This window comes from Scyliorhinus torazame, chromosome 3 (assembly GCF_047496885.1).
Source record: "Scyliorhinus torazame isolate Kashiwa2021f chromosome 3, sScyTor2.1, whole genome shotgun sequence".
Taxonomy (NCBI): Eukaryota; Metazoa; Chordata; class Chondrichthyes; order Carcharhiniformes; family Scyliorhinidae; genus Scyliorhinus; species Scyliorhinus torazame.
Genome location: NC_092709.1, coordinates 194,491,729 through 194,510,431, shown reverse-complemented (window position 1 = coordinate 194,510,431; position 18,703 = coordinate 194,491,729). Strand labels below are relative to the sequence as shown.

Sequence of the window (18,703 nt, the reverse complement as noted above, 5' to 3'; positions counted from 1 at the left end):
CAAGGTGACGGTCGTGCTAAATTTTCATGCCACTGGGTCGTTCCAGTCGCTGAGTGGGGACCTGTCCGGCATCTCACAGGCATCGGCGCACAGGTGCATCCGTGCCATCACTGACGCCCTGTATTCCCTGGCGGACCACAACATCCAGTTCCCTGTGGGCCGTGCTCACCAGGATGACTGGGCAGCAGAGTTCGCTGCCGTCACCCCAATGCCCCGGGTCCAGGGGATAATCGATGGGGCGCATGTCGCCCTACGGCCACCATCGGATAGTAGGCCGCTGTTCACCAAACAAAAGGGGTACCATGCAATGAACGTTCAGGTGGTCTGTGACCATCAGATGAGGATCCTGCTTGTCTGCGCCGATACCCAGGCAGTGTGCACGACTCCTTCATACTGGCCCAATCTGTGATACCTGGCAAGTTCGAGGGACGTCCCCCCTGGCTGCACGGCTGGTTGTTGGGTGACAGTGGTTACCCGTTGCGGCACAGAGACCAGGTAAAATGATGCCCATGGTGCGACCAGGGGTGTGGTCGAGCGGTGCTTCAGGTTCCTGAAGACGCGCTTCAGGTGCCTGGGCTGCTCTGGAGGGGCCCTCCAGTACGAGGCAAGAAGGGCCGTCCACATTGTGGTGGTCCACAATATCGCACAGCAGAGGGCTGATGTGCTGGAGGCGGATGAGGAGCAAGGGCAGGCCTTGTCAGACGAAGATCAGGGGGAGGGGCACAATGAGCGGAACATGGGGTCTTGCCATGCACGGGAGGCCACACTATGCCATCGGCAGGGCCAGCGAGCACAGGATGCTTTAGTCAACGCACATTGCACCAACTAGAGGTGGGGGGGGGGGTTGCTCGGTAGGGGCACGGACACCACAATACCACACACCCTCACCATCTGACACCCTCACCTCCCACACCACTGACCACCATCACCTCTTACACCATCGAACCACCCGCATGCACCCCCCCCAACATTAAATATACCTGCGGCACAATGAGCTGAGGGCACTGGGTTAGCGGTGACAGCGGGTCTGGTCCATGGGATGGAGGATGATGACAGCCCACTTTGTGATGAGCTCCATGTTCCACATCGTTAGACAATGTCTGACTCATGCCCACAGTAGCACCGTCCAACTGGGTGATCACTGCATGCGGGCTGGCCAGTCCATTACACAGTCCTGTTGAATCGCTGGGGTCGAGGTGGTGGGGTCGGTCGGGGGAGGGGAGGCTGCACGTTCCACCCACTGGGCCTCACTCGTCCACCACCTCTCAGTCCCAGTGGCCATCACTGACCGTCCCACCCCCACACCCATCAGACAGAGCACAGAGGCAGGTTTGAACGGTGTTAACAGGTGTTTAATGTGAAGAGGTGTGGTAAACCACTGTTACACCTTTATTAGGTAATGTAAGGTAGGATCTGTACAATAGGTTCGCCGGTAGTCCCTGCCTGCTGGCTCCGCCCAGTAGGCGGAGTATAAATATGTGTGCTCCCCATACAGCAGCCATTTCGCCAGCTGCTGTGGGAGGCCACACATCTTAGAGCAATAACGCCTCAGTTGTATCCAACTCTAGTCTTTGTTCAATTGATCGTGCATCAAGAGGTATATACAATCTGTGCCTGAAAACTTATAACTAAACTGTGCCCTGCACCTGTGCCAACTTAACTGGTGTCTAGCTTTCTGGCCTTACGGGCCCTAACACTAGGCCTAGGTGGTTCCCAGATGGTACAACAGGAGTGGAGGCGGACTGCTGAGACTCCTGCCCTGCGACTAGGGTCCCCGTTGGCGCTCGTCTCCTGGCGCGGCAGGCCTGGATGGGGCCAGCTGCTCCTCGGATGTCCCGGGTGGCGTGCTTTCGCCCTGTTCTGCCCACCAGATGCACCAGGGACAGGAGGAGGGGAGGTGGGGGAGTCTGAGGTACTGCGATGTTCCGGCACCTCCCCTGCGGGAGTCACCGGCATGGGCCCGAGCACCTCCTCCTCCCTCGGGGTGCCCGATGGCCCCAGGGCTTCTCCATGGGATGGGAATGCGAGCGGAGCCAACCCCTGAGGCCTCCCTAACACCTGGCACTGCCAGTCCTGGATGCCCGCTCTGGTATCGACAAGGGTCTGTATGTTAGCGGCTATGGAGCACAGGGAGTGGGCCATTTCCCTCTGGGACTGCACCATCTCCCTCTGGGTCTGTGCGATGCTGGCCAGCACCTGGGCAATGGTTCTGACGCTCTCAGCAATGGCCTGCTGTGACTTGGCCACACTGAGGAGCGCCGCTGCAATCTGCAGCTGGCTCTGGCACATGGTTGCCTGTGAGTGGGCAGCCCGTCCTGGGCCACGGCCCCTGCCTGCATGGAATTCCCTAAGCCTTACAAAACCTAACCCATGTTCAACACCGTCGCCTCCATTGCCTCCCCTATGGACGCCACCCTATCGGTTTCAGCCTGGGTGACACGTATGACCGGCACCTCTCCCTGCTCCGGCAGGTGGTTGGACTCCTCCACCTCCGCCTGTAAGTGCTGGAAGCCGGCCATCATCCCCTCCTCTAGTCCCTGCGTCTCTGACTGCACCTGCACCGTGCGTGGGAATGGATCTCCCAAGAGCCTGGGACCCTTCTGGGCGGCAGCTGGTTGCTGGGGCCGGGCTGCCCTACGACCATCCAGCCCCTCGGCTGCTCTTACCTCCATGTTCTGGACCGGAACGGCTGTGTGGTGCACACCAGTGATTGCCCCAGAAGCCTCCTCACTAATTTGCCCAACCGATGTGATAATCTCTGAGATGGTGGAGGGTGTTAGAGACAGCAGTGACGGAAAGTCAGTGTCCTCACCCGACCCGAACTCCGGGGTCACCTGGGTTGTGGTCCCCTGTGCATCTGTCCTCAGTGTCTTTGTCTTCTGTGCGTCTGTCCCCTGTGTGTCTGTCCCCTCTGTGTCTGTTCCCCGTGTCGCGGTCTCCTGGCTTGTCTCAGGCAGAGGGCTGGTGTTACGGGTGCTCTCCCCATCGGTGCTTGGGGTCTCGGGGGGCACCAGCCCTGGCACTGGCTGGCCCATCACCGGCTGGTCCTGTAAGACACAAGACAGCATGTACGGTTAGACAGGCGGACGGGGGTGAGGCGAGAGGTGGTGAGGGCTGTTGGTGTGTGGGGTGAGGGACGTTGGGGTGTGGGGTGAGGGGGTGAGGGGGGAGTGGGGGGAGGGATGTGGGGTGTGGGCTGAGGGGTGTGGGGTGTAGGTTGAGGGGGCGAGAGGTGTGGCGTGAGGGGGTAAAAAGGTGAGGGTGTGTGGGGTGAGTGGGTGATGGGGTGAGGGGTGAGCACACATGTGTCGTGAGGACCCGCAACCAGGCAGGGGGTCTCACTTGGTGGCGCGCCTCCGACCTCCACGTCAGCGACCTCCCTCTCTTCCGGCCTGCCGACAATGTCTAGTGCCCTCTGCTCGGCCACGGTGAGGGGATGCAGGTCTGGTGGTCCTCCTCCGGTCTTCTCCCACTCTCGGGGTGTCATTGGGTGTGCAGCCGGACGCGGACAAGGTAGCTGCCATCACAGCTATGAAAACACCAGAGGACAAGAAGGCGGTCCTCTGATTTCTGGGCATGGTCAATTTTTTAGGGAAATTCATCCCTAACCTCGCCTCTCATACCACGGCTCTCAGGAACCTGGTCAGGAAAACGACAGCCTTCCAATGGCTCCCTGCCCACGAGCGCGAATGGAGAGAACTCAAGGCAAAACTGACCAGGGCCCCGGTCTTAGCCTTCTTTGATCCAGCAAACGAGACCAAAATTTTGACCGATGCCTGTCAATCCGGCATTGGGGCAGTGCTCCTTCAACATGATGAGGCCTCATCATGGGCCCCCGTTGCATATGCGTCATGTGCGATGACCCCCACGGAGCAGCGCTACGCGCAGATAGATAATGAGTGCCTGGGCCTTCTGACCGGTGTTGTTAAGTTTCACGATTATGTCTACAGACATCCTCAATTCACCATCGAGACCGACCATCGCCCGCTGGTCAACATAATACAGAAAGACTTGAACGACATGACGCCTCGCCTCCAGCGTATTCTTCTCAAACTCCGGCGATACGACTTCCAGCTCGTATACACCCCGGGCAAAGACCTAATCATTGCCGACGCTCTCTACAGGGCAGTCAACACTCTATGTGACCCAGCGGGATTTGTCTGCCAGGTTGACGCCCATGTGACCTTCGCGGCCTCCAATCTACCTGCCTCGGATGAACGCCTCGTCCAAATTTGCCGCTAGACAGCGGCAGACCTCTTGCTACAGCGTGTCATGCGCCACCTAACGGACGGGTGACTCAAGGGCCAATGTCCTCAATTCTATAATGTCAGAGATGATCTGGCAGTAGTAGACGGGGTTCTTCTAAAATTGGACCGCATTGTCATCCCGCATATCATGCGCCAGCTTGGCCTGGAACAACTACACGAGGGCCACCTTGGCGTGGAAAAGTGCCGCCGATGGGCATGAGAGGCAGTGTACTGGCCCGGCATTAATGAGGACATAGCCAACACAGTGCTCAACTGCCCCACTTGTCAGCGTTTCCAGCCGGCCCAACCACGTGAGACCCTGCAGCCCCATGAGTTGGTCACATCACCATGGACCAAGGTGGGCATCGACCTATTCCACACGCTGGGTAGAGACTATGTCCTGATCGTGGAATACTTTTCGAATTACCCGGAGGTGATACGGTTGCATGACCTCACCTCGTCTGCAGTCATTCGTGCATGTAAAGGAACCTTTGCTCGACACGGCATCCCGCTCACAGTTATGTCGGACAGTGGCCCTTGCTTCGCCAGCCAAGAATGGTCCAACTTTGCCAGGCGGTACAATTTTGCCCATGTGACATCCAGTCCCCTGTACCCCCAATCCAACGGTAAAGCGGAGAAGGGAGTACATATCGTCAAACGGCTCCTATGCAAGGCTGCCGATGCTGGGTCTGATTCCTACCTTGCCCTGCTGGCCTATCGCTCCGCCCCACTGTCCACTGGCCTGTCGCCAGCCCATTTACTCATGAGTCACACCCTAAGGACGACGGTGCCATCCATCCATGTCCCAGACCTCGACCACATTCCGGTCCTTCGCCGGATGCAGCTGTCTCGTGCACAGCACAAGGCGGCTCATGACTCCCGTGCAGCTGATCTCCCTGCTCTGGCTCCAGATGACAACGTCCATGTCCATCTTCCGGATGGTGGCTGGTCTGCAACCACTGTTGTCCTTCGGCAGGTGGCCCCCCGCTCGTTCCTGGTTCGTCTACCGGATGGCTCTATTCTGCGCCGCAATCGACGCGCCCTTCGTCTCACTCCACGCTCACCACATGATCTTCCAGTGTTGCCTCGCCCTCCTGCTGACCCTGCCATGGACTATGCAGAGCTCCCTGTCACTCTGCCTCCCCCTGACTTTGACGCAGTCCAGCCCGCTCCTGAACCGGCTGCTCTCGACCCACCCTTGAGGCAGTCAACCAGAACTCGTTGCCCACCTCAGAGACTAAATTTATGAACTATTCGAATTTATGGACTCTCTGAATTGTTTCATTGCTTTGTTTGATCGTTTCCCTGTTTGTATATAGTGTTGATCTCGTTATTCTTGTTGCATACTGCTTCTCTGCACCAGGCACCTTCCCATGTAAATAGCTTAGTTCTCATGTACATAGTCCTGTAAATAAGTCTTTGCACCCCACACGTAGTTAGGAACATTCTCACCACACATTATTTATTGCCACTCACATACATTTTTTTATAAAAAGGGGGATGTCATAATATACACCAGTATATCATGGTGCAGACACACACACTGATGAACACACAGCAAGACCGATCAACACACAACACCGCAGCCAATCACCAGTTAGAGCACACTCACTATAAAGACAGAGGGCATCAGAGTTCCCGTTCATTCGGGATGCAGCCTCTCAGAAGGACAGAGCTTACAGCTTACAGCATAGATCTTCACTATGTGCTGAGTGCATAGACTGGTTAGGACAGGCATAGGTCTTTAGTTTAATCTAACATTGTGTTAACCCACAGTGAAAGTATGTTCAACAGTTTCTAACTTAATAAAATAGTGTTGTACTATTTTAAGTGTTGGTGGCCTATATGTGTTCCACGGATCCAGAGCACCCAACACATCACGGGGGCTATGCGCGACTTGTCCTGGAAGGGGGGGGGGAGCAAACACAAACAGCAACAGTGTTAGACGGTCCATGGAGTCCAGTAGGGCCTCAAGTTCGCCATCCCGAAATCGCGGCACTGCTCTCTTGGCGGCCATCTTGCCTGCAACGGTGTGTGTGGGGGGAGAATTATTAATTTCAGCTGCGGCGTCACGTTAATGATGGAACCTGCGAATCGGCGTTGCACGATGCATCCATGCTAGCCCCTTCTGGGCCGTTGAATAGCTCCACTTGGGGGCCCGCTGACACCGTCGTGAATCTCCACAGTTTCCACAACGGCATCAACACTTAGCCTCATTTTGGGAGAATCCAGCCCCTTACCTCCAACCTGAAACATGTACCTCCCAACAGTCTGTATTCCACTCACATGGTGGGATTCTCCGATCCTGGGACTAAGTGTTGACGCCGTCGTAAACGCTGGAGCACAGGGGGCCAGCACGGCACTGGAGTGCTTCACGCAGCTCCAGCTGTCAATCCTGGCGTCAGCACGGCCGGTGTGAGTTCACGCATGCACGTGGGTTGCCGTCTCCGCTGGCCCTGACGCAATATGGCGGAGACCTACAGGGGCCCAGCGCGGAGGAACATAGGTCCTCACCGGAATAGCCCGCCCGTCGATCAGCAGCCCCCGATCGCGGGCCAGGCCACCGTGGAGAAACCCCCCCCCGGAGTCGGATCCCCCTGCCCACCCATCAGGCATCCCTCCATAGACAGAACGCCGAGGTTCCACTGGGTAGGATCACAGAGAGCGACCCCGGCGGGACTCAGCCGAACTCGATGGGCACTCGGCCCATCGCACGGGGAGAATCGACGGGTGGGCGGGCTGAGCGGACCCCGACCGGCGGCGTGGCGACCGCGCCGGCGCCATTGGCACAGATTCTCCGGCGACCAGAGAATCGACGGGCCGCCGTTGGAGCGGCGTCGCAGGATTCACGCCCCCCTCCCCCCCCGCACCCAGCGAGTCTCTGGCGTGAGATCGGAAAATCCCACCCACTGACTTTGGTAAGCACTAACAGAGCTACACAGAATATCGGTATTTGGAATATTCCATAGGTCTTCTCCCAATCCTCAATCATAATTTTGGTGGAAGATTGTTGTAAAACTGCAAGAAATAAATTGCAATTTACACTATTTTCCTGGCGTTTCAACTGATTCTCCACCAAAGTTTCATGAGAAATCAGGAAAGCCCCTGTGGTAATTCCAGGAGAGTGGGTCAAAAGAGGGAGATTTTACAAATCATAACATGTGGCTGTGAAATAATAAATAATGGTTGCAGGTTATTCGCAAGTACCTGCTGCCCAGAGATACAATAGTTCAAAATCTGCACCTCGAAATGGATTAAATCAGACAACAATAATTGATGTGCACACAAGCACAGGAAAACACAAAAGTCAAGAAGTGGTCTGAGTTGCCCTGCTTTCCCACAGGTTTTGCTTTATTTGCATCTCACTGAGAGAGTCCCGGTTCTGAAACACATCTGCAGGAAATTGTTGCCCTTACTGTGAGATCTACTCAAAACATGACAGAAGGGTTGTAGCTTGTTCATTCAAGTAGGAGCAAATGTTTAACAGCATGGTAAGTCATGGGCTGGAATTCTCCGATGGTTGGGATTCTCGGTTCCCACTGGCAGTGCCCCCCCCTTCTGTAGGTTTCCCTGTGATGTGGGGTGGCTTCAATGGGAAATCCCATTGACAAGCGATGGAAAGAGGGAATCCCGCTGCCTGCAAACGGCACACTGCTGAGAAACACAGGGCAGGGGGACCGAAGAATCCCATTTCTGCCAAATACACTCTCTGTGTGTGATTTGCCATTCCTTTAGATGTTTAATTTAACTTTCTGTCTCATTGGCTTTTCTCTCTTTTATTCTCAACTCTCTTTCCTTCTCCTTATTTGGATTTCTGTGCGTGATTTTCTATTGAATTAAATTCTCTAACTTAGGCTTCTTGCTTGCATGTCTCAGTAAAGATTCAAGTTGAAGAGATATGTCATTGCTTGCACTGTTCACAAAGATCGCAGTTCCCCTTTATGTTTGACAGTCGGATGATCACAAATCACTCTGTAAGATCCCTCATACACTCTGTGAGCAAGTGTAAGCATGATGAATTGTGAATGGTCACTAATCACAAAATATCTTTCCTTCCCGAGCTATAATGCCTCGCGATTGAAAATCCGTGGTGCTTCCTCATAGAACATTGAAATGGATCCAAAATTACTGGTTGAAGCACGGGCATCTTTTGTACCTTACTTTACACGCGTTTGAATTTATTGCAATTCTAACTGCATAAAGCTATTGAGAGTTCTGAAGATCAGCCTAGAAATGCATCCATTCTTCAATAAGACTCTTGAAGAATCACTTTGAACTCCAGTGTAGCAGGAGATGGACAACAGGAGAGAAGATATCAGAAATGGTTTAAGGCTGAGCTAGCTATGCATATAGCTGATGTGTAGTGAATTATCTACTATTTTTCATAATCCATAGAATTTCACCCAGCATCATTCCATGCTGAGATTAGTCATTACGACACAAACCATGCAATACTATTGTGCATCGTCGGCATGCTGAGTTTAGTCATAAAAAGATCCCACTGTTCATGAAAGAAGAACCCAGGTAGATAATTAGCAATAAAAATTGATTATTTTGTTCTTGGAACTTTTTCCCAATGCCATCAATAAAGGCACAGATGAACTACATTGTTCAATTAGAATAATTAACTCATCACTTAAAATGTACCCATCACAGTATGTTATGTTTTTCTATCAAAATAAGTCATGATTGTAATCTTATTAACATTTTTCTTGACATTGATAGAAATATTTTTTTAAACTATAATTTTCATAATATGCTGAGGATTCGTCAGTGGCCCTATCCAGAATCGTCAAATTGCAAGAAGAAAAATTAAGGGTAGCTGGTAGTGGTGTAGAATTCAGTTTACACACACAGCTTTCATGCCCAAAAAAAGGGTAACCAGGAGCTGAACAAGGGGTACCTTGGGATATGCTATTGACCTCCCGAGGCCCATTTGATGCAATGTTTTGGCGTTGCTGTAAATGGGGGCAAACTGTCCAGAATAGATGTCAGGTGACTTTACCAGGCAAGTCACATCCCTATACAAAACTCATTGGGTTAGCTTGCACCACACAAACTCAGCCTAGCTGTATCCCATCTTGTGTGGCTTAATGAATGGCCCCTAAAGTGACTACTGGAGGATGCTCACAAACACTTGACTCCATGAAAGTACTTCATACTTTCCGCCTACACAGTCTGGGGATCTCTATTGGGACAGTCTTTTGCTTCTTGCTGCTTGATGCTTCCATTCATAGGAGAAAAGATGGAGAATTTTGCTCTGGCCTCAGGCCAACATGGGACAATTGATTTGCCGAATTGTAATGTGGGGTGAGGGGGGGGGGGGGGGGGGGTATTCTCTCATGTCCGCTAGGTAGTGGTGGGATTTACGACGACCCGGAGAATCAGGCTTCCGGCACAAAACGGGTTTCACGGCAGGCTTCAAATCCATTGCAAGTCTATCAGCTTCCCCTGCCAAACCCGACAGGCTTCCCGCCCAGACCTAGGGGGGGGGGGCTTCCAAATTTATTCTGGGTTGCAGAGGGGGGTTTCCTCCTGACCTGCGGTTAATGTAGAGGACAGAGGTTGAAGTTGGGGGCCACCCTCCACCCCCTGGGATGGGGGTGCCGTGGCTTAACCTCTTCACGGTGCAGTTAAAGATTAGCAACCCACCCCTTAGATGTTACTTTCAGGCACCTGGCCGCTTATAGTGCTGACTGCTGTCAGTTTCATGCAAGCGCTGTGAGGTCTGCTGTTCATGGACCCATCCATCTGGAAACCCTCATTGTTGTGTCAGCACTCTGTTCAAAATGTGGGCGTGGCCATGGTTAACCTCAGGACCCCAGGTGTTGGGACACCTCATTGAACTCCTTAGATTCACAGCTCAGATGAAGGAGGGGATTGGCAGAGCTTAGATGGCACAAGTAACAGATGCACCAGTAGCTAATGTTAGGATATTGTCTGTCTGTTATATGTTCCCTTTTAATGCCTGTCCTGCTGCCTCTTCTGATGTAGATTCTTCGGGGTAGCTGCTACACATTACTGCACCCTTTGCGATTTCTGTTTAAATTGAAGTCTTTGGACATTGGAAAAAAAAACCCTTTCAGATGAGTTGGTTCGAAAACATCCCCTTTAGGTTCTGTGGCAGGATTTATAATGTTCTCTGATAGACTTGGCAAGCGGCCAATTGGTGTAGGTGGAATTTTCAATGTTTTCCTATCGGGGCCTGTGGATGGTGAGGCCAATCAGTAACTTTCAGGAAAGAAGGTGAGTCTTTTGGAGAGTGCCATCTTTTTGTTCAGTTCTGTTAAGCAACCAGCAAACAAGTGTCCCTCGCTTCTTCTCCCTCTCTCTTTTTCTCTGTGCTGAATGATTTTAGAAAGCATTGTAGCCAAATCTGTGAAAACTTTCCTGTTTAAAGGAGCACAGACAGCCAACGGAACTGAGAGAGATATCCTCTATTATTGGGACTATGTCCCAACGCCGGCGTCAAAATGGCAGCGTTTTCTGCCAGAAAAACGTGGATCAAAGGGACACGCATTCCAAGCCCTGCAAGGGGCTAGCAGGGACCCGGAGTAGATCTCACAGCTTTTGCTGCATATATGGGACCCTGCACTTCCGGGTCGGAGGCCGTGTATGCGCATGGCGGCGGCCTCCAGCGACCGCCGCCGTGCTCCATGTTGGACTCGGACCACGGAGCTAGACCCAAAAAAGAGACCCCCCCCAATTGGCCACATGCCCAACCCTCAACCCCCGCATAAGCATTCCTCGGCCGCCTATAAGGACCCCCCCCCCCGCCCTCCGATTGGCCCACCCCTGACCAGGGGGTATCCCGACCAGCTGGAGCACATCAATTCCACGCCATTGGGACTTCGGCCAGTCGGGGGCGGAGAATGTCGGAACGGGCCTCTGGCAATGTTCCCCGGTGGCGCGGCGTACTGCCCGGTGACACCGCTTTTCGGGCCCCGCAGAATCGGTGACCCAGCGCCAGTCCCGATTTCTTGTGGGAATGTCGATTCTCCGCCCCGTGCCGGCCGCGATTTCGCCGCGAGGGTGCGGAGAATCCAGCCCCCTGAATGTGCAAGTATAAGTTTTCCGAAAGTTAGCAACCTTTCAGCTGTGTGTCTGGGGCTGGGGAGAGCTGAAGAATTCAGGCTGGAATGTTCCCTTCCAGTCGGGGAACACTTCAGCAGTCAAGGGAATTCATCCTTTGATCTTCGGATAAGCGGTCTCCAAGGCGGCCTTCAGGACGCGCGACAGCAGAGAATCGCCGAGAAGAACTTACAGCCAAGTTCTGCAAACATGAGTATGGCCTCAACCGGGACCTGGGATTCATGTCACATTACATTCACCCCCACCATCTGGCCTGGGCTTGCAAAATCCTACCAACTGTCCAGGCCTGAGACAATTCACACCTCTTTAACCTGTCATTATCCCTATCTCCAGTCACTCCGTCTGGACCCGTAAAGACTTAATTACCTGCAGAGACTCACATTCAAAGTATTGTCTTGCATCATTGACTTTGTCTATATATGTGTTTCTGGAATCCACCTCTTCAGTCACCTGAGGAAGGAGCAGCGCTCCGAAAGCTTGTGATTCAAAACAAACCTGTTGGACTTTAACCTGGCGTTGTAAGACTGCTTACTGTGCTCGCCCCAGACCAACACCGGCATCTGCACATCATCTGAAGAATTAAGGCTTAAAATGAGAGCATTTGTGATAAAGCCGCCAGAGTTTTGTACAGGAATCAGGCAAGTATAAACTGCTAAGTTCCAGAACCAAAGCTGTATTGTTCTCGGAGGGAGGTGAAAGCTCTGTCTGGTGATAGAAAGGCGTAAGTGCACGGACCTGAGCATCCTGTGTACAGCACCATTTGGTGGCCGGCGACAAGAACTGCACTGATCTGAAAACCCCGGACTTAGCTCCACCTAGTGGGCGAATGATGGAATTGTGCCTAACTGAACCTCTCGAGTCAATCTGTTTCCCAGATATTAGAACCACAGTATGAAGACTCATCTCAGACATACCCTTTTAATCCCTGTTTTGTTTATTCCTCAACAATCCTTACCTTGCGTCTGTCTTGTGTGTGCCTGGGTAGAGGGTGGGACGTGATCTTGGGATTAGACAGTCCAGTGGACGATTTCCCTTTTATTTCCTTATAGAACCTTTTTGAACCCTAAGGGCAATTTAGCAAGGCCAATCCACCTAACCCGCACGTCTTTGTACTGTGGGAGGAAACCTGAGCACCCGGATGAAAATCACACAGACACGGGGAGAACGTGCAGACTCCGCACAGACAGTGACCTAGCGGGGAATCGAACCTGGGACCCTGGCGCTGTGACGCCACAGTGCTATCCACTTGTGCTTCCGTGCTGCCCCTAAGATGTTAATCTTCTGACTCTGGTGTCTGTAACTCATTGGAGCAGTCAAGAGTTAAATAACTTCGGAAAATCCAAATTATTGGTCAATTCACTTATGTTGGGACTCCGGAGGGTCTGTCGGGCTGGAATTGACCGCACACTCGCCCAGGGTTTCGTAACACTGATCAAACCTTTTTTTGCACACCACCCATGTCAGATTGAAAATGACATTGTTGAAATAATCAGTTAACATACTCTTAAGACTATTGTCGCGATTCTCTTGCCATGTTGCGCTCAAGCGAGAGCACAACGCGGCCGGAGAATCTCGGGAGAGGCCTCCAGAGGGCTTCCCAAACACCCTCTGTGCCTCGTGGCATTCACCCAAGTCCTGCGAGATGTCGTATTCGGAACTTCACCCAAAAGAGGCGGGACTGAACGGCATTCGCGGACGTAGGTCGTAAACCTACTTACCACCTATTGCCTGGGGTCCACCGGACTCTGCCGATTCTCTGGCCTCCCCAGGGGGGCTGCAGCCATGCGCCATTCAGCACTGGACAAACAAATGTAGACCAGGCGGAACGGCACCTGGTGGTCTCCTGGGCCATCAGAGACCCTTGGGTGGTCAGGGTCAGTGCAGCATGGCCCCCTGACTCTTTCCCTGGAACGTGGACACCTTAGCATTGCCCAGCTGACATCTTGGCACTGTCATCTGGCACTGCCAAGGTGCTTGGGTGGCAATGGCAAGCTGGCAGGAGTACCGCCTGGGTGCTCAGGTGACAGTATGAGGGTGCCTGAGTCCCAGTGTAGCACTGCCAAGGGTCAGGGGCCATACCCATGAAAGCAGGGTGGGGGGTGTTTGAAGGGTGGGGGTGTGCAGGGCAATTAAGTACAGGCCTCTGGGAGGTTGGGGGGGGGGGGGTGGCGGGTGAGGGTCGTGCAAGGGATAGAGTGCTGGAAGAGGACTTGGGAAGCCTGGCGAGGGGGGCCCCCCAGGGACCCCATAGCGCGATGTCTTCACTTGGGGGGATGCGTGGCAGTGTCCATGTGTGTGGAGGTAACTTTTCCCATGGGTGGGGGTGTGTGGGGGACCCATAAGCTCACTTCGAGATTGGGGCACCCTTTCAAAATGACGGCTCGATCTCTGAGTTCAGCTCTCCAGTGCTAAAAACAATTCGAAATGTGGGCTAAACCAGTGGATACTCCCCAGGGCCTCAAAAAATGACTAAGTGTCATTGAATAGCGGCGGGGGGGTTCGCCGGCAGAGCCAACGGGAAACTCACTGAAAGTTGAGAAGGTGACTGAACAGGTAGACGAGGGTAGAGCAGTTGATGTGGTGTATATGGATTTCAGCAAAGCGTTTGATAAGGTTCCCCACGGTAGGCTATTGCAAAAAATACGGAGGCTGGGGATTGAGGGTGATTTAGAGATGTGGATCAGAAATTGGCTAGTTGAAAGAAGACAGAGGGTGGTGGTTGATGGGAAATGTTCAGAATGGAGTACAGTCACAAGTGGAGTACCACAAGGATCTGTTCTGGGGCCGTTGCTGTTTGTCATTTTTATCAATGACCTAGAGGAAGGCGCAGAAGGGTGGGTGAGTAAATTTGCAAACGATACTAAAGTCGGTGGTGTTGTCGATAGTGTGGAAGGATGTAGCAGATTACAGAGGGATATAGATAAGCTGCAGAGCTGGGCCGAGAGGTGGCAAATGGAGTTTAATGTAGAGAAGTGTGAGGTGATTCACTTTGGAAGGAATAACAGGAATGCGGAATATTTGGCTAATGGTAAAGTTCTTGAAAGTGTGGATGAGCAGAGGGATCTAGGTGTCCATGTACATAGATCCCTGAAAGTTGCCACCCAGGTTGATAGGGTTGTGAAGAAGGCCTATGGAGTGTTGGCCTTTATTGGTAGAGGGATTGAGTTCCGGAGTCGGGAGGTCATGTTGCAGCTGTACAGAACTCTGGTCCGGCCGCATTTGGAGTATTGCGTACAGTTCTGGTCACCGCATTATAGGAAGGATGTGGAGGCTTTGGAGCGGGTGCAGAGGAGATTTACCAGGATGTTGCCTGGTATGGAGGGAAAATCTTATGAGGAAAGGCTGATGGACTTGAGGTTGTTTTCGTTGGAGAGAAGAAGGTTAAGAGGAGACTTAATAGAGGCATACAAAATGATCAGGGGGTTGGATAGGGTGGACAGTGAGAGCCTTCTCCCGCGGATGGATATGGCTGGCACGAGGGGACATAACTTTAAACTGAGGGGTAATAGATATAGGACAGAGGTCAGAGGTAGGCTCTTTACGCAAAGAGTAGTGAGGCCGTGGAATGCCCTACCTGCTACAGTGGTGAACTCGCCAACATTGAGGGCATTTAAAAGTTTATTGGATAAACATATGGATGATAATGGCATAGTGTAGGTTGGATGGCTTTTGTTTCGGTGCAACATCGTGGGCCGAAGGGCCTGTACTGCGCTGTATTGTTCTATGTTCTATGTTCTATGTTCTACAACAGAACTTAGAAATTTCTCCGGAGAATTACGCCCGCTGTGATTTCTCTCAGACCCACAGGTCAGTCTTTCAACATTTGTATTCCACAGTATTAGTTCATGAATCTCGAGCCTACCCAGTACAGCTGAACTACTTTGTGACAGAACTCATGTTTTAAACATTGGCTACATACTTCATTGTTGCAATGCTCCCAGCAAAGGCACACATCCTCAATAACGATCATCTTTTGGCAATGGTATGAACAGTATGAACTTCACCACCACACAAGCAGCTACCACAGCTCTGACAAGAAGGCACAAGGGTCCCTCAATGTGGACCCCCCCCCCCCCCCATGTGACTCAATGAGAAACAAAGGAGAAAGACCAAAGAGCCCATCGCAGAGGCCTTTTGATCCGGCCACTGGCTCCACATCTGGGAGGGGGAGGGGAGGATTGTGAGCATTGAAGATTTTCAGAGCAAGGGGCAAGTAAAAGTGACTGACGGGGACAGGGCTGCAGTGTCAAGTCAGTGTCCTGGCCCTTGGGGTTGGGAGGTGGGGAGGGGAGGTGGGGAAGGTGGGCTGTCATTCGTTGTTAAAGTGCCAGGTTCTACAGTGCCTGCCCCACTGTCTGGATTGTGACTACTTGACAGGAAAAAGATGGTTCGATGTTCAAACCTGATCATCCATCCGGCATCCTTCCACACCTCTGAGAGAACCTGTGTCCTCTCACATTCCTGCTAACCTTGAGCCTCCTATTAACTGTCCGTCATCAATGAGAATCCAACTATCCCCAGGTTCAATATGCAAGTATGGCTCAGGGGAAGAGGCAGTCAAAAGCAGGGCCTGACCCTTGTCACCATGGGCCTACGCAGGGATGTATACCTTCACCAGAGGATGATGCTCACCATTCCTGAAGCAGTGAAGGGAGGAGTCATCTAGACCAGAGATGGTGGACAAAAATTAGGGGACAAGCGGCAGTGTAAGTGACTGTTGTGGCCAGCAGCTCATTAAGGCCATGCTGGGTGACGGGAATGGTGAGGGTTAGTCAGCTGTCAAACGCAAGATAATCATGGGGTTTGGGGTAAATTAAAGGTAAAGGGATGCATGACCTTGCTGACTGTCTCTCCTTTCCCCCTCTCCCCCCTTCACAGATTAAAGATGGAGTCAGAATTCATCCAGCACTGCCAGCTATCTACCTGGCGAGTTCTGCCATAGTAGATGCACAGTGGCGAGAACATCAGGGCCAGCCCGGGTAAAACTCTGCACTACAGGAGCCTGACCCCGAACATCAGGGACATGCTGGTGAGACTCAGCTGCCGGCTGCCCATTGTTATGGGCCAGGATTTAGAAAACTCCAATGTATATCATGGAGTTCACCTGACCTACAACTGTTAATTGATTTTGGTTATGATGAACACTGGGGCCTGCCTTTCAGCTGTTATTCAACAGATGCCTTAAGCATATTTAATCAAAAAGAAGCTTTATTCTACGGATTTAGTTAACATTTTTATAAGCACACACAGTAAGCATTTTTATCAACTACCAACATAAATACTCCACAGAGCTACAGTAATCTATGTATAAACCTTAATAAATTCCCCCCTTTAACTGTTCCAATTTAATAACAAGTTCCCATAAACCAGTACCCCCTTTTCAAAGGTGTGGCCCAGCAACAGCACTCAAGAAGGTATGGATGCTCTTGTTTCCTTTCCAAATCAGCAGGTTTAAATTCTTCCAGAAAGCAATTATTTCTTTTCAAGTTATCAAGCAGTCTGGAAACAGCTTTTAAAAATGCAGATACAGAAAAACGTTCTTTTAACCTGTGCAGAACAAAACCAGTCAAACTCAAAGAAAAAGTAAAACCAACTCCCAGAGCCTCACAGCTCCAGCCACACAATGACACCACTGAAGCCATGAGAGAAGACAAAAACATTTCTTAAAGTGTCATGTGAGAGTATCTTTAAGAAATGGGTGTTTATAAATGGGTGTGTATGTAAGTATCTGTAGTGAGAGTACCTTTAAGAAATGGGTGTTTATTACTGCAGTGATGTCAGAGAGTGGGTGGAGCTGGGCTGTTTGTCAGCTTTTTACTTTAGTTTTAGGCTGTTTGCTGCAGGGTGTGTTTTAGTTTAGTTTTCAGAGCTGGATAGCTGCAGTCACAGCCAGAAGGGGTATTAGTCTCTCTCTCTGTAATCTAAAGAATGTAAATCGATCCTTTGGTGATTTAAAACTAATAACTGCTCTCAGTAGTGACTTTAACCTGATGTGCTTCTTTTAAAAGATTTTTTAATGTCTTATGGATGTTAAAAGGAAAGTAAGAATTACTTAGTGTTGTATACTTTGGGGGTTGCATTTGAATTAATGGTTGCTAAGATGTTCACTGTATGTTTCAAAAAGGTTAACTTGAGTTCATAGAATAAACATTGTTTTGCTTTAAAAAATACTTTTCCATTTTTGCTGTACCACACCTGTAGAGTGGGCCGTGTGCTCCCCATACCACAACCATACCACAAAAGTTCTGAGTCAGGTGAACTCCATGATACACTTTGGGGTTCTCTAAACCCTGGCCTATAACAAAAGGGGCACTCCCATGACACCATCAATCCGAGGAGGGGGTCAGAAGGCTACCTACCAAATGCCACATGTTTATAGAGGTGCGGGTCCTTCAACGAGCTGTCAGACAACATGTGTCAGTGAGACTGCATCTTTGCAGGAAAAGCCTTGTGGCCATGGGACTGCGTAGGGGTGTCTACCTTCATGCGGCAACTGCGTCAGATTATTGTAGACCTTGCATTCTGAGGAGGATGATGACACTTGCTCTCGGTGACTGCCAAACTAATGGCTGCTCTGAAATTTTATGGCATGGGACTTTCTAGGTTTTGAGCGGTGATCTGTGCGAGATATCACAAAGGTCTGCACACTGGTACAACCACAATGTTCCAGATGCACTATGTGCCCAAGCAGCGGACTACCTCTCCTTTAACCTGAACAGACCCACTAGGGTGCAGAATTCACTGCCATCACTGCGATGCCTCAGGTCCAGAGAGCGATCTATGGCACCCATGTCGCCCGAAGAACGCCAGCTCGACAGAGGTGCCCTTCATTAACAGGAACGTGTTCCACTCTCTGAATGTACAGTTGGCGTGTGACCATCAACTCAATTTCATTCACATATGTACACGCTATACGGGCAACTTGCACAAGCATATATTCTGGCGCACTCTGAGGTATCCAGCACCTTCGAGGCTCTCCTCGGATGAAGGGTTGGCTATTGGTGCCAAGGCTTACCCGTTAAGGTCATGGATAACAAGAACTGTGTCGAGGTCCCATACTGCTGCAGAAGAATGTTATGATGAAGCCCACTCAGTAACCAGGAGCATCATCGTGCACAGGACTTTTAAAAATACAGTTCCTCTGGTACTGACCCCGCCTCCCACAAACGCCTGCAAATCCCCCCCCCCCCTCCCCCCCCGGGGGATGGCCGAACCACCATCCTGCCCCACATGCCAGCACCCATGCCAGCTGCAATGGCTGGGTTCCCTGGCCCGACCCTCTTATGGACTGACCTCATTAACACTGCACCCCTGTATGCTTCACCCGATGCCGGAGTTACGTGTACCTTGTGTTGCCCTATCAT

The 18,703-nt window shown here is 51.5% G+C and overlaps 1 protein-coding gene across 3 annotated transcripts in view; it reads right to left on the bottom strand.

Annotated features, from left to right (window-relative positions):
- LOC140408873 (uncharacterized) overlaps positions 1 to 18,703 on the bottom strand; it is a 98,371-nt gene that overhangs the window by 74,607 nt on the left and 5,061 nt on the right. The window contains exon 2 of one of the 3 annotated variants that reach the window (XM_072496689.1): positions 2,191 to 3,047. The exons of the other annotated variants lie outside the window; for them this stretch is intronic. Coding sequence (XP_072352790.1) covers positions 2,364 to 3,047 — 684 coding nt within the window. The 3' untranslated portion in view covers positions 2,191 to 2,363. Of the gene's footprint in view, positions 1 to 2,190; positions 3,048 to 18,703 lie in introns of those variants that run through there. 3 annotated transcript variants of the gene reach the window in all.